At 41.7% G+C, this 26,097-nt stretch overlaps 2 protein-coding genes across 2 annotated transcripts; both read left to right on the top strand.

The window, feature by feature from the left end:
* Nucleotides 1-3,403: 3,403 nt before the first annotated feature.
* Nucleotides 3,404-8,683, top strand: LOC114113084 (interferon alpha-14-like). Its single transcript, XM_027964761.1, has 3 exons — nucleotides 3,404-3,421; nucleotides 4,367-4,474; nucleotides 8,309-8,683. Exons 1-3 carry the CDS (start codon nucleotides 3,404-3,406, stop codon nucleotides 8,681-8,683), a joined length of 501 nt encoding a protein of 166 aa, XP_027820562.1.
* Nucleotides 8,684-16,893: 8,210 nt separating this feature from the next.
* LOC101103623 (interferon beta-2) lies at nucleotides 16,894-17,540 on the top strand. Its single transcript, XM_004004400.6, has one exon. The coding sequence runs from the start codon at nucleotides 16,947-16,949 to the stop codon at nucleotides 17,505-17,507; it is 561 nt and encodes a 186-aa protein (XP_004004449.2). The 5' UTR covers nucleotides 16,894-16,946; the 3' UTR covers nucleotides 17,508-17,540.
* The last annotated feature ends 8,557 nt before the right edge of the window (nucleotides 17,541-26,097 follow it).

The raw sequence follows: 26,097 nt of genomic DNA, 5'->3' as shown, positions 1-26,097 counted from the left end.
TGATGGAAAGGGAGGCCTGGCGTGCTGCAGTTCATTGGGTCGCAAAGAGTCGGACACGACTGAGCGACTGAACTGAACTGAGCTGAACCCTAGTGATCTCCCTAATATTCCAGTTTGTGATATGATCATATTGATGGGTTGGGTTTCTGTGGGTTTATAAATTTTTAAAAAATACTTATTTTATGTCCTTATTTGGCAGGGCCATGTCTTATTTGAAGCATGCTGGATCTTGGATCTTCCTCGCTTCGTGCAGGATTTTTACTTGGGCCATGGGAAGTCTTGCTTGCCACATGCAGGATCTAGTTCCCTGACCAGAGATCCAACTCAGGCTCCCTGCTGTGGGAGCATGGAGTCCTGGCCACTGGACCATCAGGGAGTCTCGAGGCGGAGGGTTTCGATATATGAACTTGGGGAACACACACACATTCAGTCTGTGACATGGTAATAAGAAGATACCAAGGTATTGTGTTTATGGCAAGGATTCCTTAGGATCTATTTCATTCTTGGTATTTATTTGAGGAGAAAGAACACATTCCCTGATGCTACCCTACCTTTTTATGGCATATCCATCCTGGATTGCTTACTCATTAAATTTTATAAATGTTATACTGTGAACCTAATTACCAAGGACCTACCAGGCTTCCCTGGTGGCTCAGATGGTAAAGAATCTGCCTGCAATGCAGGAGACCAGGGTTCAATCCCTGAGTCGGGAAGATCCCCTGGAGAAGGAAATGGTAACCCACTCCAGTATTCTTGCTTGGAGAATTCCATGGGCAGAGGAGCCTGACAGGCTACAGTTCACGGGGTCACCAAATGTCAGACTCGACTGAGCCACTAACACTTTCACCAGACAAATTCCCCAGACACTCAGTCTTCATCAAAAATGACAGTGACAACAGCTACAAATTCCTCAGCCTCTAAAGGGACTCACTTAATCCTTCTAACATAGTGAAATGAGTTAATATTCTCCTTTCCAAGAGCCCCCTGCTAAGACTTTATGTGAATGAACTAATCTAATAATGAAGGTCAGATTCCACACTCCCATCCACAGCATAAACACCTGAGCCCACTGCATGTCCTGAACTCTCACTTATTTCCCTCTTTTGCTTCTAACACAAGCTGTCCCTTTGTTGTTTCATACCTCAATGTTACAAATCTCTTATTTCCATTAATGTCTCCCTCCAAATTCTCGATAAGCTGAGCGATTTACAAAGTATCCTGATTATTTTGTATAAGAAGCAAAATGAAATTATCAAGTGGTAGTTATTACTGAGAGTCTAACTGTACTTGACAAAATTAATAATTCTAATAATTATAAAAGAATCGCATTTAACTGTCCAAGATGACTCAGATTGTTAAGTGATCCTCACCATAAAATTGAGATACATGATGGACAAGATCCTTGAGAGTGATGACCCCTGCTCAGATTGGATTACAAACGATTCAGTGAATCCTCTGTAGAAAACTCCAAGCTGATGGTACTTGTGGCTCTAGGTAAAGCATACTTGCTGCTACCAAATTACCTGAATATGGGAAATGACTGGAAGAATAGAAGACGACGTCCGGACAGAAACCTGCCTGATACTGTGACCCTCCAGTGGGAAGGAAGACTTGGGGACAAGACTGAGACTTAAAGGCGCCCCAAGGGAAAAAGAAAATTATTTCATTCACTATTAATATAAAAGGTAAATTTCTCCTGTAATGTTAATTGTCTGAAAAATCTTTTAAAATGTATACATCTTAAACTCACATCAAGTTGAAATATTTTCCTTATGCCACAACAGTACTTGTAAGTTGCTGGCTTTAATGGAAGCAAAATCCTCAGTAATGTTTTCAAAATTGCTACCTCGTATATATCTCTCTTCACTGAGGGAATGCCATATTTGACAAATTATGACCCAGTCAGTTCAGTTCAGTTGCTCAGTTGTGTCTGACTCTTTGCGACCCCATGAATTGCAGCACTCCGGGCCTCCCTGTCCATCACCAATTGCTTTAACATTATATATTTGCTCTAAATAAATGACTGTTGGAGAACTGAAGGGAATACAGCAAGGGTCACGAAACATGTAAACGTCACGTTAAAAGTAACGCATCAATCCAATACGTTTGAGACCCAAATTGATGAAGATTGAAATAATAAATATTAATAGAATCTGCTTAAACTTAAAAGAAACTGTTGATTTATTTAAAACACAAACTCCACTGTAACTTGCAGGAGGGAAAAACCCTAAAATCAAATAATACTAAATACTTAATACAAAACAAGGACAACACAGAGGCAGGCCAAAACAGAGCAAGAAAGTATAATGAAGGAAATAATTAGAGGAAACAATTGAATATAAATGAGATCTTTTTCATTAATATAATGTTGATATACTTCAGAATTTAAAAAAAAGTTACATTTGAGAAAGTAGGTCAATATATATAAGAAAAATATGGAATTTATAATTAAATATAAAAACGCTTGAACTAAATTTCAAATGGTATAAACACTGAGAAAAGAATGTAACGTTATGAAGCAACGTGAACAGAAACACGGCGGCACTGGTTTCCCCTGAGTGCTGTGCTTGAGCTGAGTCGCTTCAGTTGTGTCTGATTCTTTGTGACCCCATGGAGCACAGGCTGCCAGGCTCTTCTGTCCATGGGATTCTCCAGGCAAGAATCCTGGAGTGGGTTGCCATGCCCTCCTCCAGGGGAGTTTCCTGCCCAGGGATCAAACTGGTGTCTCCTATTGTCTCCTGAATTGGCAGGCAAGTTCTCTACCATTAGTTCCACCTGGGAAGCCCAGCATAATGCTGCTGCTGCTGCTAAGCTGCTTCAGTCGTGTCCGATTCTGTGTGACCCCAGAGATGGCAGCCCACCAGGCTCCCCCGTCCCTGGGATTCTCCAGGCAAGAACACTGGAGTGGGTTGCCATTTCCTTCTCCAATGCATGAAAGTGAAAAGTGAAAGTGAAGTCGCTCAGTTGTGTCCGACTCCTAGCAACCCCATGGACTGCAGCCTACTAGGCTCCCCCATCGCTCGGATTCTCCAGGCAAGAGTACTGGAGTGGGGTGCCATTGCCTTCTCCAAGCATAATGCTATTAGTCTGTAAAAAACCGTATAGAAAAGTAATAAAGAGAAGATTTCAAAATGTGATTTAGAAGAGGAAATTAGTGATCAACATGCTTGAGCCCTTAACCTAGAATAGGAAATATAATTTGTTACAAATATTTATAAATCATTCATGAAAATTATCATACATTAGACTTACCCACAAGTTATCCATAAAGATGGAAGTCTAACACCTCAAAATAACCATTTTGTCCTGACCTGGATGTCAGATTCTTTTATGGATCAGAGATTGGGGGGAGGTGAGGAAACAAAGTAAAAGGACCTTTTAATTCCTGTAAACATCTCCCAGAATGTCTAGTAAGCCTCAGGTAGGGGCGTGTGTTAATTGCACTTCCTTACAATCATTTCATGGGTGGTGTGAAATGGAATATCTCATGTCACGTCAACAAACAAAGATGTCACATCTATCTGTGATTCTGGCCTTCCCAAATGTGAATTTCTGTTCCACCTGGTAAGTAGCTAAGTAGGGCACCTGTGCCATTGCCACACAAAGAATCACAGTCCTTCACAGATGGGTGGGGTCAGCTTATTCCCTGAGGCAGGCCTTTATGGTTGGTTCAGTTCAGTTCAGTTCAGTCACTCAGTCACATCCATCTCTTTGCAACCACATGGACCACAGCACTCCAGGCCTCCCTGTCCATCACCAACTCCCGGAGTTTATTCAAACTCATGTTCATTGAGTCAGTGATGCCATCCAGCCATCTCATCCTCTGTCACGCCCTTCTCCTCCCAATTTTAATCTTTCCCAGCATCAGGGTCTTTTTCAATGAGTCAGTTCTTTGCATCAGGTGTCCAAAGTGTTGGAGTCAGTCCTTTCAGTGAATATTCAGGACTGATTTCCTTTAGGACGGATTGGTTGGATCTCCTTGCTGTCCAAGGGACTCTCAAGAGTCTTCTCCAACATCACAATTCAAAAGCATCAGTTCTTTGGTGCTCAGCTTTCTTTATAGTCCAACTCTCACATCCATACATGAATACCGGGAAAAGCATAGCTTTGACTACATGGACCTTTGTTGGCAATGTCTCTGCTTTTTAATAAGTTGTCTAGATTGGTCATAACTTTTCTTCCAAGGAGCAAGCATCTTTTAATTTCATGGCTGCAGTCACCATCTGCAGTGATTTTGGAGCCCCCCCAAAATAAAGTCTGTCACTGTTTCCCCATCTATTTTCCATGAAGTGATGGGACCAGATGGCATGATCTTAGTTTTCTGGATGTTGAGTTTTAAGCTGATGTTTTCACTCGCCTCTTTCAGATGATCAATCCTCCAAAATTCACTTTCAAGAAAATAAAGTGCAACCCCCGCTCCCTCCAAGTGTTCAGGTGTTTAGAATGTGTCTTTGCTGCTTTTCTGCAGTGTAAGGTGAGTGCAGAGGAAATGAGAGTGAGTTGGGCAGTCAGACAAGAAAAGGGAAGTTTACTAGAGGGAAAGGAGAGGGTGACTGGCCCTTAAGGAGAACCAGCTTCCTCCCTTTCTGACAGGGTCCTACTTATACCCCACCAATGAAAAATTTTCCTGAAGGAATGGTGAATTTTTAGCCTGTAGTTGAATCCTGTGGTCACATAGCTGGAGGTCTGGAATCTGGTGGTCTTGTAGCTTTGAGAAGATAGGCACCAGTGAGAAAGCAGAATGCCATTTGGGCAATTTGGTCAGTCTCAAGATCACTGTAATTTTATTCTCTGTTTGCAAGGTCGACATAATGAGTCATCGCATCAATGAGACCCCATGTGGGCCCTATCAGGCAGCCTCTCTGTATTAGTCCAGGTAATTGTCCTTGCTATGTCTAAGCAGCCCACTTTTCTTTGCTACTTTTGTATAATTTTCATATTGTTACCTCTTCTTTGTCATTTGTATTTCACTTGGTAAAAGCTGTCCTAACGCTTCTGCAGTCTTTTCTATTTCAATTTTGAGGTTTGTTGCAAAAATAAAGGAAGGGAAAATGTAAGTGGAAAGAAGAGGAGATGTATTTCTTCTATGATTTTTCAAGATATCAAAACTTTCCACTCTCATTGAACATTCCTAGAAAGTAAAAGTAAGCAGTGAATGAAAAAGTAATGCACAAAGGTAAAAGGGAAGTAAACAGTGTAATTGAAAAAAAAACAACAACAACAAACTATAGTGACATCTTCTCTGTTCAAATGACAAAACGTCACTTAACTACACAAATGGGGATGAAGGGCTCTACAGATGACAATTTCAGACTGCCCCATGTGAGACTGTTTAGCTGCAGACAGAGCCAGAGGAGCATAGCAGGCTCTTAGGCTGAGTGTTACCTAAGAGGCCGCTGCTGCTGCTGCTAAGTCGCTTCAGTCGTGTCCGACTCAAGAGGCTAGTTGTCAGCTTTGCTAACTCCCAGTATCTATTTATTTATTTTTATTTGTCTGTTTACATTACTCACTCTTCATGGATGTTATCTGATTCTGAGGATATAGGCCGATTAACTCACCATGAAAGAGACTAGGTCACAGATTGGACAGCCATTTTATTCATGTGTAAGAGGTCCACTGTTACCTGGAAGCTACTAGGTATAAGTGATTTGGACAGGACGTCGTGTTCACGTAAGAGATGAGATTAGATGTAATAATGTTGACCACTGAGCTGAGAATTGAAGGAAGGGAAGCAGGTCATCTCAGGGAAACTCGATCCAGTTCCCATAGTTGGATGTGTGAATTTTCTCTCTCGTGGGAACGGCTAGTAGATACTGAATGCCTCTATGTCTTGTCCAGGTATGGTCAGAAGCATGCTATGTCATTCAATCTTCCCAACAATCCAGTGAAACACATATGACTATCATTTCCATGCAAGAAGAAAACCAGGGTGCTGAAGGTCACAGAGCCAGCATAGAATGGAGCTGGGACATCAGCCTAGGCAATCTTGCCCCCATGTCCAGTGTCTTAAGCACTGGACCGAGCTGTCTCCTCTGACAAAGTGCTTCCTATTTCAGAGGAACTTAGTAAGTTCTTCCTCTCCAATTCCTATTCTTCTTTGTCACAAAAGTGTCATTTGTTCATTCCAGGAACATTACAATCATTACACTACAATTGAAGAGGATACCGTTCCCATTGCACTTGCTAACTTCCAGTGCTGTATTTGAAGTGGTCTTTTGTTGAGATCTACAGAGTAGCCTGGCAGACTGTGGTCCATAGTTTCAAAAAGAGTTGGACACAGCTGAAGCAACTTAGCAACACCTGAACATTGAGAGTCCCTGTTTCCATCTGAGAAAGTATTTTGAGAAATTATCCAGAAAGTTTAAAAATCCATTTAAATTTACTCTTACTATTTTTGTTTTCAGAAGATTATCATTTTCTGAAACAGTCTTCAAATACTAGGTCTACTCAAACTTTGGTGTGTATAGTTCTCTTAGAACTACTTCTGGGACAGAGCTGAAGCTCCAATACTTCGGCCGCCTGATGGGAAGAGCCCACTCACTGGAAAAGACCCTGATGCTGGGAAAGACTGAGGGCAGGACGAAAAGGGGACAACAGAGGATGAGATGACGGGATCGCATCACCAACTCAATGGACATGAACTTGAGCAAATCTGACCAATACAGAAGGACAGGGAGCCTGGCGTGCTGTAGTCCACGGTGTCAAAGAGAGTCAGACATGCCTTAGTGATGAACAATGGGACAGAGACTGCTCTGTGCACTTCCTCTGGGACAGACACCTTCCTGGATTCTCCACTTGTGCCATTACTGCCTTTAGGGAGCTTACAATCTCTCAGGGCAGTCAAATGCTACATAATTAGATGGATTACTTACTTACAACTGTACGTAGTGTAGCTAAAGGAGAATGCTTAAGGTTACTGAGGAATAACATGGAGGCAGAATAGTTTAGTGGTCAAGTACCACTTATGCAGTTAATCCTGACTCTTAGCAAATTAAGTAATCCCTCTGAGTTTTGTTTCCTTATTTGCAAACACGTCAATAATTACAGTAATTATCTTATAAGGAAGCTGTGAAGATTAATGTCATGTTTATTAAAAACACTTTGCTGAGAGGCTGCATGTAAAAATTTCTGTCATTAATATTATTAAAAATTATCTGTACCTTACAGAATTGGTAAAGACATGCCATTACAAGGATTGAATGTAATTGCAACCTCAGTATGGTAGATTATCACTTCCCAGTGAAATATCTAAGGAGATGAGATTATCTGTACTATCACACAATGACTGAGGCAAAGTTTCCTGTGAAATATTGTAGTGGTAGAGGAGAAAGAGAAATAAACACAGGCAAAATTGAATTTTTTAGGACAACTAGCCAGAGAAGGCAATGGCAACCCACTCCAGTACTCTTGTCTGCAGAATCCCAGGGACAGAGAGCCTGATGGGCTGCTGTCTATGGGGTCGCACAGAGTCGGACACAACTGGAGCATTTTAGCAGCAGCAGCAGCAGCAGCAGCAGCAGCAGCAGCAGGACAACCAGCACCTAAAAAAGTGCCTTGTGGATTACGTTGCAACATAATTCATTTTTAACAAATGATATCAGTGATATTGTTCCCTATAATGTCTCCAGGGAGCCCAAGGCCTACTCAGGTGAAATCATAAAGGTACACACACAAATGAAAATTTTTAATGAAGGGAGAAAAGGGTAAATGAGAGAAAAATGAGAAAAATCAAAAGCTTCTCTTATAAGCTGTTTTCATACTGAACACTTCTTGGTGACCTGGAAAAGCCACATTTGTATGAATATTTCTTCCTTCTCTGACTTTGATCAGACTCTTCTCCCAGGAACAACTAAGGAGGTGTGAAAAGCATAATATACGGCTATGTAGATATCAACCCCAGTGGCATGCATGATTTGATGTCCCCCACCTAGGCACTCATGGCAAAAATTAGCACTTTTATTGATTTCATTACAAAGAGTAGAAAAAGAAAGGAAAGGGCAAACTACGGAAAAACCCAAAAAATGAAAGTTTCTTGACTCACTCTTTAAGAGCCACTCATCACCTCAAGCACTCAGAACTTGCCTAGACCTCCCCTGCAGGCGGTCCTGCAAGCCCCCAGCATCCCAGTGGCCCTCCCCATCTCTGTGCTGCTGGCCCTGGTGATGCTCTGCTCCAGCCCCACGTGCTCCCTGGGCTGTGAGCTGCCTGCCAGCCACGGCAATCTGGAAGCTTCACACGTTGGAGTCAGAGGGAGAGAGTGCCCACTGTGTCCTGTCTGAGGGACAGGACTGACTTCAGATTTCCTCAGACCCTGGTGCACGGGACCAGGCTTGAGAAGACAGAAGCCACAGCTGTTGTGCACGAGTTGCTCCAGCAGACCTTCCAGCTCTTCAGCACCACGGGCTCTTCTGCAGGTCGGGACGAGAGCCTCCTGGACAGATTCCTCGTGGGACTTGATCAGCAGCTGGAGGACCTGGACGCATGTCTGAGGGAGGGACGGACACTGGAAGAGTCACCTCTAGGGAGTGAGAACTCCAGATTGGCTGTGAAAGGTTACTTCCAGCGAATCAGCATGTATCTCAAAGAGAAAGAATACAGCCGCTGTGCCTGGGAGTTTGTCAGCGTGGAAATCAGAAGGTGCTTGGTTTTTGCCAACAAGCTTGTCGGAAAACTCAGGAAATAAGGCGTTGAATCTGAAAACAGTTCATCTGGTCAACTAAATGGCTGTTTTCTAAGACTCAAAGTGCAACCTTTAATTCGATTTTTGTGTCAGATGACATATAAGTTATAGCTAATATATGGGATTATTTAAATGTATGTTAAAGGTTTTGTTACCATAATTGTTTAAAACAGATTTAAGAATCCATTTTCCATATCTTAAAAAGTTGTAATATTTATTTATTTAAATTATCAGACATATTTAGGCTGTTCATAGCATTTAAACCTTTATTGTTCATAAGATAGTTTGTTTTGTATTATATTTTGTAGAAGACTACTATTTGTATTTAAGTAGTGGAAAGAAAAGTTTTTTTAAAAAAGCAAGCTGGCTTGCACACACCTTTGAATAAAATCTAACCCAAAGCCTGATCCTACAAGATAAACCTATACTGAATCCACCTTTATTCAGAGGGAACAGGGTTACACACCCTGGGTCTTAGAAGGAACAAGGGACAATTTGAGGAGGGACTGAATGTGATTCTTGAGACATAGACTAGAGGAGGAAGGGAAATGGGTGGAGAAAAGCCCAGGTCATGGACTCAGGTGCCTGCTTGGGCACTGGAAGAACCGGAGCGCCTTCAAGGATTAGTGGAGAACCACATACATCATGCTGGGAAGGCAATGGCACCCCACTCCAGTACTCTTGCCTGGAGAATCCCAGCGACATGGGAGCCTGGTAGGCTGCAGTTCATGGGTCGCTAAGAGTTGGACATGACTGAGTGGCTTCACTTTCACTTTTCATTTTCATGCCTTGGAGAAGGAAATGGCAACCCACTCCAGTGTGCATGCCTGGAGAATCCCAGTGACGGTGGAGCTAGTAGGCTGCCTTCTATGGAGTAGCACAGAGTCGGACACGACTGAAGCGACTTAGCAGCAGCAGCAGCACATCCATCATGGGAGGTCAATCTGCATATGTGCAGTCTAGGATCCTGGAGTAGGATGAGGAAGGGGGAGTAAGTTTTCTACACTTGGCCACTCCTGAGAAAAGAATCTTCCTAAACTGTTCAAATGGAGGCAAGAACAAGGCAGGCTGGGGACTGCAGAGACAGCTAAGAGATGATGTGAGAACCAGTAGCTGCCATGATAAATGTGACTCTAAAGAAGTAAAGAAGGTTTCTTAAGCTTATTCATATATATTAAACACACATCATTGCTAAACTTTTAAATAATTCATACAAAGGAATGCCTAACCTTGACCTCTAGGAGGATGCACCCTAATCCTGTACTGTTAACAATTTAATGGGTATCCTTCTAGACATTTTCATATGTAGTTAATAAATCTATACATAGGGACATATTAATGCATATCACATAAATATCCATTTTTCTTATACTTCACTTTCTCATTTATTTATATTTCCTTGCAAATAAATTTTGAGATTTTTCTTCATTAGTACCTAAAAATAGATTGCCTAGTTATAAATTGCTGCATTATGTCTTAACTGTAAAATTAAGATAATCATAAAAGCACATCATGATAATGTGGTAAGATTAATTGCTTTAATTTGTAGCACATGCTCAGAACGGTACCAGACACTTCCCAAGTGCTCCTTACATTAAGTCTTCTATTTGAATCTGTTTAGCAGATTATTTCCTGATGTTCTGGGTGTGTGGTCAGGAAGATGAGGCAGTTTCCTGAGAGCTGTTCAGAGACAGATTCCTGCAGCTCACCTACTGCACAGCGAGAGGAGAAATAGCCATTCACTGGGATGACATTCAGAGAAGGCGATGGTACCCCACTCCAGTACTCTTGCCTGGAGAATCCCATGGACGAAGGAGCCTGGTAGGCTGCAGTCCATGGGGTCGAGAAGAGTTGGATACGACTGAGGGACTTCACTTTCACTTTCCACTTTCATGCACTGGAGAAGGAAATGGCAACCTACTCCAGTGTTCTTGCCTGGAGAATCCCAGGGACGGGGGAGCCTGGTGGGCTGCCGTCTATGGGGTCGCACAGAGTTGGACATGACTGAAGCGACTTAGGAGCAGCAGCAGGGATGACATTGCCAAGCCTGTTGCAACAATACTCAGAGTTCTAGACGGAAACAGGAAACATTCCTATGTGGCACACAGGCCAGCTGTCTACAAGACACACCCCCACCCTCACTGGATTCTTTGGTTTTCCCCGGAGCTCAGAGTTTCCTCCTGGAAGACACAGGCGTCTGGCAGGCAGTCAGGAGGATCCTCTGCTCTGTGCACTCAACTCAGCCAGGAGGCCAGGCCGGAGGGGATTCCCAGCCTGGATCCTGAAATCCCGTTTGGCAGCTTGCTTTTAATTTCCTTTTCACTTGTTGCATCAACTTCGTTGCTATTTTTGCCTCTGAGGTTCATTACGCAATCTCTGATGATGTAACAAAACTCAAGTCACTGGTCGGTTTTAAGTATGTAGAGGGCTTTGCTTTGGGCTGTTTCACTTTAGGGAAGATTCAGAAACTGCCTCAGAGACAGGAAACTAACCCAGAACCCACACAGTGCAACCTGCCCTCATGCCAGCAGGGTGGGGCAGGGGCTCGAGGAGGCTTGTTCAGCAGCTGCAGCCAATGTATTGTCCTTTTAACTCTCTTCTCAGCCTTAGGTTGGCCCGACTCAATGCACCCCTGATAGTTATTCTGAGATTCAGAGTCCAGCTCAGAGAACAACCTGGGATCTGAAGGGAAAAGTAAATGCAGGCTTGATGCAGATGGGCATGTTCTGAAAGGGCCAGTCTGAGTGTCCAGCAGCAGTGGGTCCTGGCAGCAAACAGTGAAAACAAGGCCTGCGCTGCTCCTGCCTGTTCCTGGGCCATCGACCCTCTGATGGGAGCATTCTGAGAGTGACAGGGGTGCAGAGTGGATCCTCTGGTTGGGTATGTTCTGGAAGAGTTAGGAGAGTTAGCCAAGGCCCCAACCAAAATACCTAGTCCCAGCTGCATCTGAAGTGAGCAGGAGAAACACTGGGCAATGAGTATTGTCCATGGCCTGTGAATGATGTCCTTAGTGTGAGTAAAGGGAAGAGAGAAGAGGCTGCAACCAGAGGCACTTAGATCTCTCTGCACATTGTCCCTCTCCACACCAGGTGGGGGGCCTAAGGAAGGGCTCTGGGCCCACCAGCTGTTGGCTGTGAGCACAGGGCAACCCCTGCCTGGGCAGAGTCAGCCTCAGGTGCTGAGAGAGGGCGAGAGCGAGGCCGCAGCTGGAAGGTGGGAAGACACGCTCTTCCCTCAAGCTGGAGACGGACTTTCCATCGTGGTCCTGAAGCTTCACAGGAGCTCTCTTGGTCACCAAGCAAAATGTCTCTGGTCTACTCTGGCCTATTTTTAAATTTATGTAATAGTATACATTTTCTTCTGAGGTGAGTGTCTTTCAATCACTCCTATATTCGTGCATTTAGTTGTGATTCTTACTTTTTATTGTTATTAATAACCCTATTATCAGGATAAAGTATTTATGCAATTTTAATGGGTATTTGGGCTGTTTCTAGTTTGGGACTCTATGAATATTGCTGATCTGAATATTCTTTACTTCTATACTGACGCATATTTACATGATTCTTTCCCAGGGTAATTGCTAAGAGTGGGCTTACTGGGTCATGTTGTTCACTCGCTCAGTCATGTCCGATTCTTTGTGACCCCAATGGACTGCAACAAGACTTCCCAGTCGTCACCGTCTCCCAGAGCTTGCTCAAACTCATATCCATTGAATCAGAGATGTCATCCAACCATCGTGTCCTCTGCCGTCCCACTCTCCTTCTGCCTTCAGTCTTTTCCAGCATCAGGGTCTTTTCTAATGAGTCAGCTCATTAGAGGATTGCAGGGTCAGTTTCAGCATCAGTCCTTCTAATGAAGTTCAGGATTGATTTCCTTTAGGATTGACTGGTTTGATCTCCCTGCAGTTCAAGGGACTCTCGAGAGTCTTCTCCAACACCACAGTTCAAAAGCATCAGTTCTTCAGTGTTCAGCCTTCTTATGGTCCAGCTCTTACATCCATATATGACTGGGTCATAGGCCACAGGCTATGCATATTTTCAGCTTTGCTAGATAATGTTTTTGAAGGTAGTTGTACAAATATACACAACAAACTTTAGTTGCTCCATATGGTCATCACACTTGCTATCTTCAGACCTTAATTTTTTATTTGCAGGCAATGTATTTGTTTATCTAAAAATTTTAAAAATCAACCAAACTTTTATATAGTGTTTGTAAAGCTGATCAGAGAAAAATAACAAAATTAGTTATTGTCACATGCATGTATATATGAAAATGCAAGGAAAACTTAGTTCAGTAAAAATTAGCAAATGTCATGAAAGAATTTCATTCATACTTGCAACAATAAGAAAGCATAAATATATTGGAATGAACCTCAGAAAGAATGCGCAAGACACATAATCAAGCCAAGCAGCAAAAATTTATTGAGAGACAGTTTTAAAATAGTTCAAGAAAATGGCAATATTTGTTTTACTCTATGACGTGGTTAGGACATGTTTGCTAAGTAAATGTTTGTTCACTAAATGACTGTGTTTCTCAGGAGGAGATGGCCTTGAGAATCTCCTACTGCACACTCTGATTTCCCTTCTCACTGAGGCTTACTACCTCAGCACGTGCTTACATGTCCCTTGCTCACTTACAAAGAGAGAAGTTGTTTAACCTCATTAATGATCAAGATTTAAAACATGCTGTCTCAATGTTAGAGAAAGAAACTGTTATTTTTTCTGGCCATCTAATTTGAGTCAAAAATGCAATTATAAACTTGTACTTAGAGGTCAAAGGTAAAGACAAATTGTCCTGTCAAAGCTATTAAAAAAAATAAAAACTTAAATCTACACTTTATTCAGATCTCCTTATTCCTGCACCCATCCACCCAGCCCTGCTGGTTGCAGGAATTTCATTTTTATTTATTTATGGCTGCGAGACTTGTGACATCTTATTAAATAGTTCCCCAACCAGGGATCCAAGCAGGATCCTGCAGTGAAAAGATGGAGTCCCAATCAGTGAAACTCAAGGGAATTCCAAGATCTCCTTAGTTTTTACCCAAAGTTGTTTTTTCTGTCCTGGGATGCCATTTAGAATGGCACATTACCTTTAATTTCCATGTTTTCTTAGGCACCTCCAGGCTGTGACAATTTCTCAGTAGTAGACTTTTTATGTTCTTAGTGGTATTATTTTGAAATGTCAATTTCCAATTTTTATTACTAATGTCAAAAGATGTGATTGATTTGAATATTGATCTTTTTTCAGTGACCTTGTTAAATTTATTTAAAAATTTCAGTAGTTTATATGTCCTTTTGTATTTTGTATGTACAAAATTACATCTTTAGATAGAAAAAAATTATCTGAGACAGTCAGCAAGGGATTTGAACAGGCCCCTCACAAAGAAAATATCCAAATTGTCAATAAGCATATGAAACTGTGCTGAACCTTATTAATAACTAGGCAATATGAATTAAAACTCTAATAAGATATCACTATGATTCACTAGAATGGTTAAAATTAAGAAGACTGGCAATACCAAGTGTTGAAAAGAAAGTAATGCAACTGACATCCCACACTCTTGATAGTGGGAATATAAATTGGTGTAAACTTTGAAAAATATGTTTGTCATTATCTACTAAATCTGAACATATGCACATTCTATGAGCCAATTACTTCATCCTAGGCATATATCCAACAGAAGGCTATACAAATGTGCACCAAAAGATGCAAACAAGGATTTTCAGATCCAAAATGAATTATACCGACAAAAAGTCTGTGAAGGCAATTGAAAGAGACTGATTAGGAAGCACCTCATGAACACAAGAGCAGAGGTGGGAGGAGGACAAAGGGAAGAAAGCAGCAGGAATTCTTGTTTGCAATTCTGCACCCATCCCCTTCTTCCAGTGCCTCACTCTGGTCTTTCTTTCCAGTCTCTACAGCCACGAGAGCACCTGGGCAGGTCTTCTCCCTGCCTCAGTTCCCAACAACATTTGGGCCCATTCTTCTGTCCAGGGCACAACTTAGTGCCCTCTCTGCCTGAAGACTTCTCGAATGAAGGACAAAGCCACACTCTGGCATTCAAAAGCATCCTGAATATATCTTGAGCTGATTTTCCCAGCATTGATCCCCTTGATTCTTCGCTCATAACTCGTCCACAATTTGAAGCTCCTTCTACGTGGTCCCTGCAAACTCAGCAATTCTCCTGGCTCTGTGTAAGCTGCTCCCTCCATCTTGAGCTGTACTGGCCACCATAAACCATCACCACAAGAGGCGAAGTGAGCACTTGACTAGCCCAATCTCAGCTGTACTGTGACTGCAAAAGTATGCACCATATTTTGAAGGAACTATGAAAGAGAGGAATGTGACTATCTCATTATTAACTTTATATTGGTATATGTTGGAATGATAACATTTGGATATTTTGTGTTCAATAAAACACTGTTAAAATTAACTTCATTTGTTTCTTTTTAATCTTTTGATGGGGCTACTAGAAAAATTTAAATTGCCTATATGGCTCCCATGATATTTCTTCTGAGTAGTGCTGAATACATTCTCTGGTAGCATATCAGAAAATCACAGAAAGAACAAATAATCACTATTTAGTTGCACAAATGAAATATAATTACTATTAAAATGGTACATTTTAATAGTTAGTACATTTCCTTTAGTTTATTTTTGCCTATATACTTTTACATAGTGGCATTGTATCTACAATTTTATGCCCTGCTTTTGAATATAATTATGGAATTAAAAGACGCTTACTCCTTGGAAGAAAAGTTATGAGCAACCTAGATAGTATATTCAAAAGCAGAGACATTACTTTGCCGACTAAGGTCTGTCTAGTCAAGGCTATGGTTTTTCCAGTAGTCATGTATGGATGTAAGAGTTGGACTGTGAAGAAGGCTGAGCACCGAAGAATTGATGCTTTTGAACTGTGGTGCTGAAGACTCTTGAGAGTCCCTTGGACTGCAAGGAGATCCAACCAGTCCATTCTGAAGATCAGCCCTGGGATTTCTTTGGAAGGAATGATGCTAAAGCTGAAACTCCAGTACTTTGGCCACCTCATGCGAAGAGTTGACTCACTGGAAAAGACTGATGCTGGGAGGGATTGGGGGCAGGAGGAGAAGGGGACGACAGAGGATCAGATGGCTGGATGGCATCACAGACTTGATGGATGAACACCGGGAGTTGGTGATGGACAGGGAGGTCTGGCGTGCTGCAATTCATGGGGTCACAAAGAGTTGGACATGACTGAGTGACTGAACTGAACTGAACTGAGGTGCTTTTTATTTTCTAATGATACCAAAAAATATATTTCTTACAGAAAAAAATTTAATGTGAGAAAAGAAAGGGTATAAATTTAGTAACATTTTAAAAATTATTTGAAACTAGATTATGAAAATACCTAAGAATCCTATCTCACAGATATTCTTTCATTATGGGGAAAATTTCAGGTACAAACAGTTCTAAAGGCACAAAGTGAAGAGGAAAGAATTTTCCTGCCTGCTGCATGCATCCTTACTTTAGTATGCAAAATCAGATATTTAGATTATTCGAAGTATGTACAAAATAAATATACATTGGCCCTCAGTTGTGGTCAAAAGGCATCCTACAATAAAAATCATGAACTTTTATGTGTGGCCTGTGTAACATTCATTTGCCTGCATAGAGATAGACTTAATCTTTACTTTGGTATATTCTGGATAATTTGAGATTGCCAAATAAAGCAATAAATTAAAGTTGATAAAGAAATGCAATATCTTGCTGCTTATGGTTAAGGCCTAAAAAAATTCACACAAACTTACCTTATACAAAAAATAAATTATTTTCTACAATTGTTAAACTCTTAGAAATAAAGACCCTTTCACAAAATCTAACAATATGAAAAAAGAACAAGTAAGATCTTTTCCCAGTGAAAGAACCCTGTAATAATTCAGTTCAAATGATTAGGCATTTTTTTTTTAACATTTAGCAATTCGCTGAAAATTTACAAAAACATTAGAAATTCTCCTAGACTGTATATCTTTTCCCCTAATGCACATAAAATCAAAAAGCAAGGAGCTAAAAAGAAAAAGAGTTTTAGAGTTAACTAATCATTTAAACAACACAGGAGAACTAAAAGGGAGACTGGAAAGTGGGAAATTCCTCTCAAATAGAAAGAAGGGAGGGCCATCCTGTATAAGTAGCCCGCACTCAAGGAGGAAGGACATTCACTCTGCAAACTCTTGAAGACTCAGCTTCAGGACCTTCTAGCAGAACAGGCAGCCCTGGGCCTGATTTCACCATGACCTACCGGTGCCTCCTCCAGATGGTTCTCCTGCTGTGTCTCTCCACCACAGCTCTTTCCAGGAGCTACAACTTGCTTCGATTCCAACAAAGGCGGAGCTCTGTGGTGTGTCAGAACCTCCTGTGGCAGTTACCTTCAACTCCTCAACATTGCCTCGAGTTCAGGATGGACTTCCAGATGCCTGAGGAGATGAAGCAAGCACAGCAGTTCCGGAAGGAAGATGCCGTATTGGTCATGTATGAGATGCTCCAGCACATCTTCCATATTCTCACCAGAGACTTCTCCAGCACTGGCTGGTCTGAGACCATCATTGAGCACCTCCTTGTGGAACTCTATGGGCAGATGAATCGTCTGGAGCCAATCTGGAAGGAAATAATGCAGAAGAAAAACTCCACTATGGGAGACACGACTGATCTTCACCTGCGGAAATATTACTTCAACCTCGTGCAGTACCTCAAGTCCAAGGAGTACAACAGGTGTGCCTGGACAGTCGTTCGAGTGCAAATCCTCAGGAACTTTTCTTTCCTGAGGAGACTAACAGGTTACCTCCGTGACTGAACATCTCCCCCCTGTGGCTCTGGGAAGGGACAATGTGACTTTGAGGTGAGACTCTTCAGCAGCAGAGGCTCTTGAAGTAACTGACAAGGCAATGCACTGGATTTCAATGGACAGTTAAAGACTAAGTTGTTTTAAAATTGATTTATGTGTTATTTATTTATTTAAACTTTTATATGGGAAATAAATTATTTATGAAGCAAAATTGAACATGGCAGTTTCAATGTCAACTTGATTTATGTGACAACACATATTAAAAATTGGCGAGCACCCTGGAGACATTTACTGCAAAACAAGTCTGCAGAATAGTAGTTTCCAGCCCCTGCCTTTGACGAATTTAAAATAGAAGATATGTGGAATGTCCAAATTATAGGCATGCTCTCCACGTATCCGAACAGTTTACCTGCTCTTGTCTCCTTCACTTCTTTAAATGTATCAGACAGCTCCTGCTGTAGGGCCCTGCTATATGATTTGGGGTTCTTTTGTCTTTTTTACAAATAGGAGAAAATGTACACCACCTTACATTTGAGAGTCTTACACAGTAAGCCTTCTTGATGTCAATAAATTTGGGGCAAATTCCATTCAGTTTATAAAATTCTTACTACAAAAAATGAAAAATTCGGACCTTCTAAATGGCCTTAGTTTCTTGTACACTTCAACCCTCATTTCCAACAATGTAGTCCTGTGAAAGAGGTTTCAGGAACATGAGTTAAAAATTACTTAAGAGGGTCACGGGGTCATTAAAAACTGTCAGATATGGTAATCCCTCAATTAAAAATAAGTGAAAAGTAATCTTGAGGGTTAGCCCTCCCATGGCCCCATAGCGGATAGTGTCATCGCGGCCACTGTGTTCCACTTTGTACCCAACGCCCTCCCATAGTCCCACAGCGAATAGTCTCTGAGCCACCGCGGGATTCCACCGTGTTCGCAACGCCCCTCACCTCCCCACCCCCAAGCCCACATCGTAGTAAAGCCGATAGTCTCATCATGGACACTGTGTTCCACTATGCTCCAATTTGCGGGACACTCTCCCATCGACTCACTGGGAATCGTCTCCTAGCCACCGCGGGATTCGACCTTGTGAGCAACGCCCCAGCAGGTTCCCACAGCGAATAATCGAGCTCTTAGCCGCCGCGCTCCTTGTGCGCAACGCCCACCCGCCCCCACCAACCAACCCCACAGAACCAAAAGTGTCACCGCTGCCGCTGTGTTTCACTTTGTGCACAACGCCCTCCCACCGTTCCACAGCGAATAGTTTCCTAGCCCGCGCGATTCCAGTGTGTTCCCAATGCCCGCCGCTCCCCACCTCCTATCATGGTGGTACAGCCAATAGTCTCATCGCAGGTATCTTCTTTCACTTTGTCAGCAGCGCCCCCACAGCGTCCGGTAACCAATCGTTTCATGCCCACCTTCTAGTTTCACTTTGGGCACAACGCTGTCCATCCTCGCATCGCCAATAATCCCATCACCGAGGCCGGGTCCCTTTCCCTGAGCTGTGGGTTCCCTTCGCCGGAAGTGAGTCCCAACCAGTAAAATCAGCCTCATCTCGCTCAGAACCACCGCCTTGGGGGTTCTTTTCCTCAAACATGGCCTGGTTCAGGTTGACATTCGGAAAGAAAGCGGTCATTTGGAAAGAAGGCGATCTTTCGGAAAATGCAATATTCTCGCTCCCTACTCAGGACAGCGGAAACAAGGCCTTTTCCATAAAAGGGCTAATAATATGCGCACCCTTGAATCAGTGTTCCTATAAAAAGCTCTGTGGAAACTGCGTCCTGTCTCTCCAGCAGTCCCACGAGAGTCAACTGCCAACTCTCCCAAGACTGCGATTCGAAAGCAGAAGCGATCGAACCACAGCCGTGCACGCTCTCGCGGTCGCCTGGAGAAGCAGGCGGTCAGCGGTTCCATTTCAGCGCTCTTTGTTCATCGTTGCGCGGTGCTCGCGCGCCCCCTCCCGGCCGTCTGCAGAATCACTGACAGTCTCTATGGCCCGCATCCACTTGCTGGTGGAAGGAGCTGCTGCATCCCAGCTTGCTCTCTTCGCTGGAAAGAGCCTGGGATCCACCGCCAGAAACACAGGGAAATCTTCAAATACCTGAAACAGATGCAAAGGATCAGCTCTCAGTAGCGCCTAAAGGACAGAGCCGACTTCAGATTTCCTCGGAAAAGAAAGATCACTCCAGTGCAGATGACTCAGGGCCCCTGCAACCACTATCTGATGCTCCAGCAGAGCTTCCAACTCTCACCCAGGAGGACAGCCCTCCTACTTGGAACAACTCTCTGCTGGATAAACTCCTCTCCAGCCCGGATCAGAGCCTGAAACAATTGAAGCCGATGGAAGAAGACAGTCTGTGCTGTTCTCATTTCGGACGCCCTGCCCGGGAGTATTTACATGGCATCCATCTCTACCTCAGGGAACAGGAATACAGCCATTTTCCCCTAGAGGCTCTCACAGTGAATATTAAAAGTGCCTTTCCCTCATATAAGAAACCTCCACCAATAAAGATGTTTATATTTGTAACACTCGCTAATATATTACATTTTTTGCTTCTTGCTCCAGAACAATTGTACTCATAATTCTTCAGGCATTGAAAAACATCTGAAATGAAAATCATGATTTTCCAGAAACTGGTGTGGACAGCAGAACAGAATGTCTTTTATTGTATAAAGATCTTTTGATCATCATTGAAAAGATCTCTTGATGTCTAAGGGGCTGGTATTTTCTATACTCAACAGAGTTTCTTTCTCATGGACAAGTTTTCAGAATCCTCTGTTCTTAAAGATCTTTCTCAGTTAATTCTAGGTGCTATAGAGGTAAAGAATAAATTGTGAGAATTTTCGTCATAATATAAACTTGTCTTTCCTTCTCTGAAGAGCACAATGCAGGCCTTCTGGATCAGGTGAATCTTCTGGTTTGCTCACATTCAAAGACTGATTCGGGGACACAGGTACATTCTGTTTTGTGGCTTTTTCCATCATCAACACGTGACTCCAAGTTTGTCTGTGGTACTTGAATCTACTACACTCAGCAGTAAAGGGATGAAGTCTGGAGGCTCACAGGGGATGTTTCCAAGGGCCAGGACTATACAGGACAAGAGCATTTCCTCTCACATTCCATGGCCTGGATTTACTCTCATGGGAATCTCATTGCAAGCAAGTTGGGAAACTATTGGGTGAGAATGGATGAAGAGATAAGTTCAGGGTGCTGACTTTCAACAATGCCCAACACGAAAGTTGCAGGTTAAGATTTTTGGGGGCAAAATGAGGACTGCAACCCAGGAGACAGCACATCAGATTGCTCTGAGAAGCTGTTCCAAAGAGGCACAGGGGAATATATGTGATTTTGGTGAAGGGAGAGTATATGTAATCATGTACCTATTTTTGTAGAAGTTTTCTGCCAGTGTCGTGAAGGTTTCTTGGAGTCACAAGAAGCAGTTGTCACCATGAAGGATTTTTGTGCTCTTCTAGATATGAGGAGATAGAAGAATTAGGTTCATAAAATGGGCTCCTGAAAATAGCTCACCTTCTGAAGACTTGTTCTGCCAGTTTCCCCTGCTCACAGCATGCCTCACTTCTGCTTTCCACCCGAGATTCCTTTCCAGGGGTGTTGAAAATCAGCAGCTGCAAGAGAACATGATTTAATCCCTGTAGGTAGGTGGCAAGTGCCAATGGCACGTGCTAGTTTGTTCTTGACAGTGCATGAGACCATGTTTCATGTTGAGCAGAACAAGTAATGTTCTTGCTTGCACACACTTCATTAAAATACAATCTGACCCAAATGCTTTTCTCCAAGTTCAGCTTTGGAAAGAATGACAAGAAAGCCAGTAATAGTTCACAGCATCATCGACTGTTGGAAAGAAACGTCCAAGCTGATCCCTGAAGGCATTGCATATCCAGTGTAGACACAGTATAGGCTGTTTCCTTACTACCTGAGGGAGACAAGAAAAGAACAATCAGGCAGTTCCTTGCAACTGCTTGAGGATGACTGAAGAAAATGAGATGAGTGAATCTTCCATTTGGGTCCAGGCCCAAGAGCCTCATCCTGATCGTCTAAATATTGGAAATGGAAAATTGAAGCCAGTCTTCCTAAAATATTTTCAAAAACTATCTCACACATGCTGTGTGTGTAGACCAAAAAAACCCCAAAATTTTTGTATCAATAAAGAGTTAAGAATTAAAATTAATTGCAACTGATGAAACAGTATATAAAATATTTGACACATTATTATACTTAGTGTATTAATCATCACTAACAGTCACTTAACTAGTCTTCCTGTTATCCTGCTGATGAGGTAACATTTATGGTGCAGGAAAGTGAATAATACAGGATAAGATAGCAATTCAAGTAAACGTTTGCTTTTCACCCTATTATGTTAAAAGTGGCAACACATGTGTATACTTATTTAATATACATTGCACAAGTGTGTGTATATACACACACCTATATTGTTGTTCGGATGCTAAGTTGTATCTAACATTTTGCCATCCCATGAAGTGCAAAATGCCAGGCTTCCCTGTCCTTCATTATCTCCCGGAGTTTACTCAAACTCATGTCCATTGAATCAGTGAATGCCAAGCAACCATCTCATCCTCTGTGACCCCCTTCTCCTCCTACCCTCAATCTTTCCCAGCATCAGGGTCATTTTCAGTGGGTCATTTTCTTCTCAGCAGGTGGCCAAAGTATTAGAGCTTCAGCTTCAGCACCTGTCCTTTCAATGCATACTCATGGTTGACTTCCTTTAGGAGTGACTGGTTTGATCTCCTTGCTGGCCAAGGGACTCTCAAGAGTGTTCTCCAGCACCACAGTTTGAAAGAATCAATTCTTCAGCACTCAGCCTTCTTTACGGTCCTTCTTTATGGTCTCACATCCATACATGACTACTGGAATAACCATAGCTTTGACTACATGGACCTTTACCAGCAACATGATATCTGTTTTTTAACACACTGTCTAGGTTTGTCATAAATTTTCTTCCAGGGAGAAAGAATCTTTTAATTTAGTGGCTGCAGGCACCATCCATAGTGATTTCGGACCCCAAGAAAATAAAATCTCACACTGTTTCCACTTTTTCCCCATCTATTTTCCATGAAGTAATGAGACTGGATGCCATGATCTTCGTTTCGGGAACGTTGATAACATGTGTATATGTATATTTATTTTGGGGGATCTGATTTAGCCATGCCTCAAATTAGTTCTCTAAAAAGGTCGTTACTTTTGATCAGGGAAACAACAGATGTCCCTTATTTTTAAAATTATACACCATTTGTAGTTCATGATGAACAAACATATTAGAGTCAAGTGTGTTTCATCAAGAAAAATAATAAAACAACAGAAAATTAATTCAGTTTATGGAAGTGAAAAAATGGATAGGTTTAATGTATGAAATTGATAAACTGGAAAAAATGATATTGTCATTAAAATGTCCATAGCTAAGGATATAAAGAAAGTGAAGAGTGAAAGTGAAGTTGCCCAGTCGTGTCCGACTCTTTGCGACCCCATGGACTAGTAGCCCACCAGGCTCCTCCCTCCATGGGATTCTCCAGGCAAGAGTACTGGAGTGGGTCAAATGTATGCAACCATGAGCAATCCATTTGTTTCCATTATTGAAAACAAAGGTAAATATGCGGATCTAAGAACATGGATTTCACATGGCTAGAATGAGAATCTGTTTTCTCTTCACTTCTGTATTTGTTACTTTGTGTTTAAATTGGCAGAACAGCAAAATGTTCTTTAATTTCCAATTTCCTGCCTTGTTGCCAGGTGGTGTTCAGAGGAGACCAAAATAGTCAATCTCTAAGCCAGTATTTGACTACAGCCCATAGATGGCAGTGTAACTCCAGTTCATTTGTTTCGACTGCATCACTCACTAGTCGGGAAAGACTCCAAAGCTGAGGACCTGAACACAGAGAAGGAAGGTTGCCTCAGATCTTCATCCTCTCAGTACTTTGGCGTGGTCCTTGCTCCAGTCCATCACTAGGTGACAGATCCCTGAAGCAAGGCCATGAAAGACTTCCAGGAACACATGGAGAGCCTGGTGTGATGAAGTAACCCCTGGCGCTTAAACTCTCTCCCCTCAGGCCTAACTTGACTCACCTGCTTTCTTGGTTAAAGCTTCTAGGGTAGCCAACAAGGTGGAAGAGTCTATGTGATACTCAAATAGACTTCTCCATTGTTTCCTTAGTCGTACATGTACTTGGATGCAGTCTTGATAGAAGTTTTGAAGAATAGGTCAGGAGACATGATGTCTAATGATGGCAACAGTCATCATTCAAAAAGATTTTGACTCCCGGGATGAGAACTGTCTTCAGAGCAAGTTTACAAGCTAGATAAGAATATGAAACTCATTGCTATATTCTCTTATGCTTCACCTTAGAGTGAGAATTGTTTCATTCAAGTTGATTAGGGCCTTATTGACCACAGGACCCCCCAAAATTTGCAATCATCACATTTGGAATTCACGGCACTCATTTTGCAAACTGCATCCAACTTTCCATCATTCTCAGTGCATTCAAAATTAATGTGTTTTTATTTTCTTAAATAAACAATTTTCATTTAACTTTTAGGCATTTCCCTTTGTTTATACTTGAATATAGCTTCACATGCATTTCTATTCCTATCAAGTCTCTTGTGAACATTTATTGTATTGATTAAAGCCACAGTCCTAGTAAGAACTAGAAGTGAAGTGGAAGTTGCTTTAAAAAGTTTATTATTATTTTGGCTATGCCGCATGGTATACGAGCCCTAAGTTCCCTGACTGGGGATTGAACCCAGGTCCAAGCAGTCAAAGTGCCGAGTCCTAACCATTGAATGGCCAAGGAAGTCTCAAATTACTTTAAATTTTGCAGTTTTGTTTGTTCAGTTTTTCATTCAAGGATTCAGAGAAACTCTAAATTGATTTAACATTATATATTTGCTTTAAACAAATGACTATTGGAGAACTGAAGGGAGAATGACAAGGGTCAAAAAACATGTAAAAGTTACATTAAAGGTAAAGCATAAATTCAATACATTTGAGACCTAACCTCATAAAGGTTAAAATAATAGTCTGTGAAACTTAAAAGAATCTGTTGATTGATTAAAGCACAAACTCCACTATTACTTTGAAGACGAAAAAAACTTAAAATCAAATAATGCTAAATACTTAATACCAAAACAAGGACAACACAGAGGCAGGCCAAAACAGAGCAAGAAAATACAATACAGGAAATAATTAGAGGTGGCAATGTTAATGGCACCGAGATCTTTGCCATTAATATCAATATTGATATACTTGAGAATTACAGAAATAAAGATGGTAAATTTGAGAAAGAAGTTCAATATACATAAGAAACACATTGAATTTATCATTAAATATAAAAGCGCTTGAGCTAAATTTCAAATGGTATAAACACTGAGAAAAGAATGTAACGTTATGAAGCAACGTGAACAGAAACACGGCGGCACTGGTTTCCCCTGAGTGCTGTGCTTGAGCTGAGTCGCTTCAGTTGTGTCTGACTCTTTGTGACCCCATGGAGCACAGGCTGCCAGGCTCTTCTGTCCATGGGATTCTCCAGGCAAGAATCCTGGAGTGGGTTGCCAAGTCCTCCTCCAGGGGAGTTTCCTGCCCAGGGATCAAACCGGTGTCTCCTCTGTCTCCTGAATTGGCAGGCAAGTTCTCTAACATTAGCTCTACCTGGGAAGACCAGTACAATGCTGCTAGTCTGTAAAAAGCCATATAGAAAATTAATAAAGAGAAGAATTGAAAGTATGATTAGAAGAGGAAGTTTGTGATTAAGACTCTTGAGCCCTTAACTTAGAATAGGAAATATAACTTGCTTCAAATATTTATAAACCATTCATGAAAATTATCATACCTTAGACTTCACAGAGATATCCATAATTCTTCCAGGGCAAAAATATTTGTATAAGTTGTGTGCTCAGATCACAATGCCTGCAATTAATTTTAAACAATTATTTTAGAGCATCATTTAGAGATTTAACATCATGCCGATAAATTATACCAGGTCAAAATTAAAACATAAAATAAGAAATTTAGTAAGTTATGGAAATTAAATCACTATTCTTCAAACTTCCAGAAGCAAAGTTGCACACTGAGATCAATTTATATCCTGGAAACATGAATTGAAAATAGATTGGCCTCATTCATTAATTCAACATGAATATTTAAATACCATTAATGGAAATAGTATAAGAAAATATCTGTCAAATGCCCACCTGTGAATAACCATAATCTGACCATCTGTCATTCTCTAGAGTAAAACTAGATGTTACAAAGAGAGTGGCTAGTTCAGCTCATAACGCAGTCATCACCCATGTGCTTCCCCTCAGATCAATCACTGTGCATGCAACAGAGGCGCTTGTCACATAGCATATTACAGAGACTACAAAGACTGCAACAGAGAATATTTTAAAATGTATACTCCAAAGTTCAGACTTCATCAAAGTCATCATCTTGCTGTTTCACTAAGGATCTTCTTAAGTGAAAGTGTCCTTTTTTACCATTTCAAGTATATAGTGGGTAAAAATATGACAATTACTAGGACACTGAGGTGCCACTGCTTTGATCAACATGAAGCCTCCAGCAATATTGCTCTA

Source organism: Ovis aries, chromosome 2 (assembly GCF_016772045.2).
Source record: "Ovis aries strain OAR_USU_Benz2616 breed Rambouillet chromosome 2, ARS-UI_Ramb_v3.0, whole genome shotgun sequence".
NCBI classification, from domain to species: domain Eukaryota; kingdom Metazoa; phylum Chordata; class Mammalia; order Artiodactyla; family Bovidae; genus Ovis; species Ovis aries.
The sequence above is the reverse complement of the archived record's forward strand: the minus strand, read 5'-3'. Positions and strand labels throughout refer to the sequence as shown.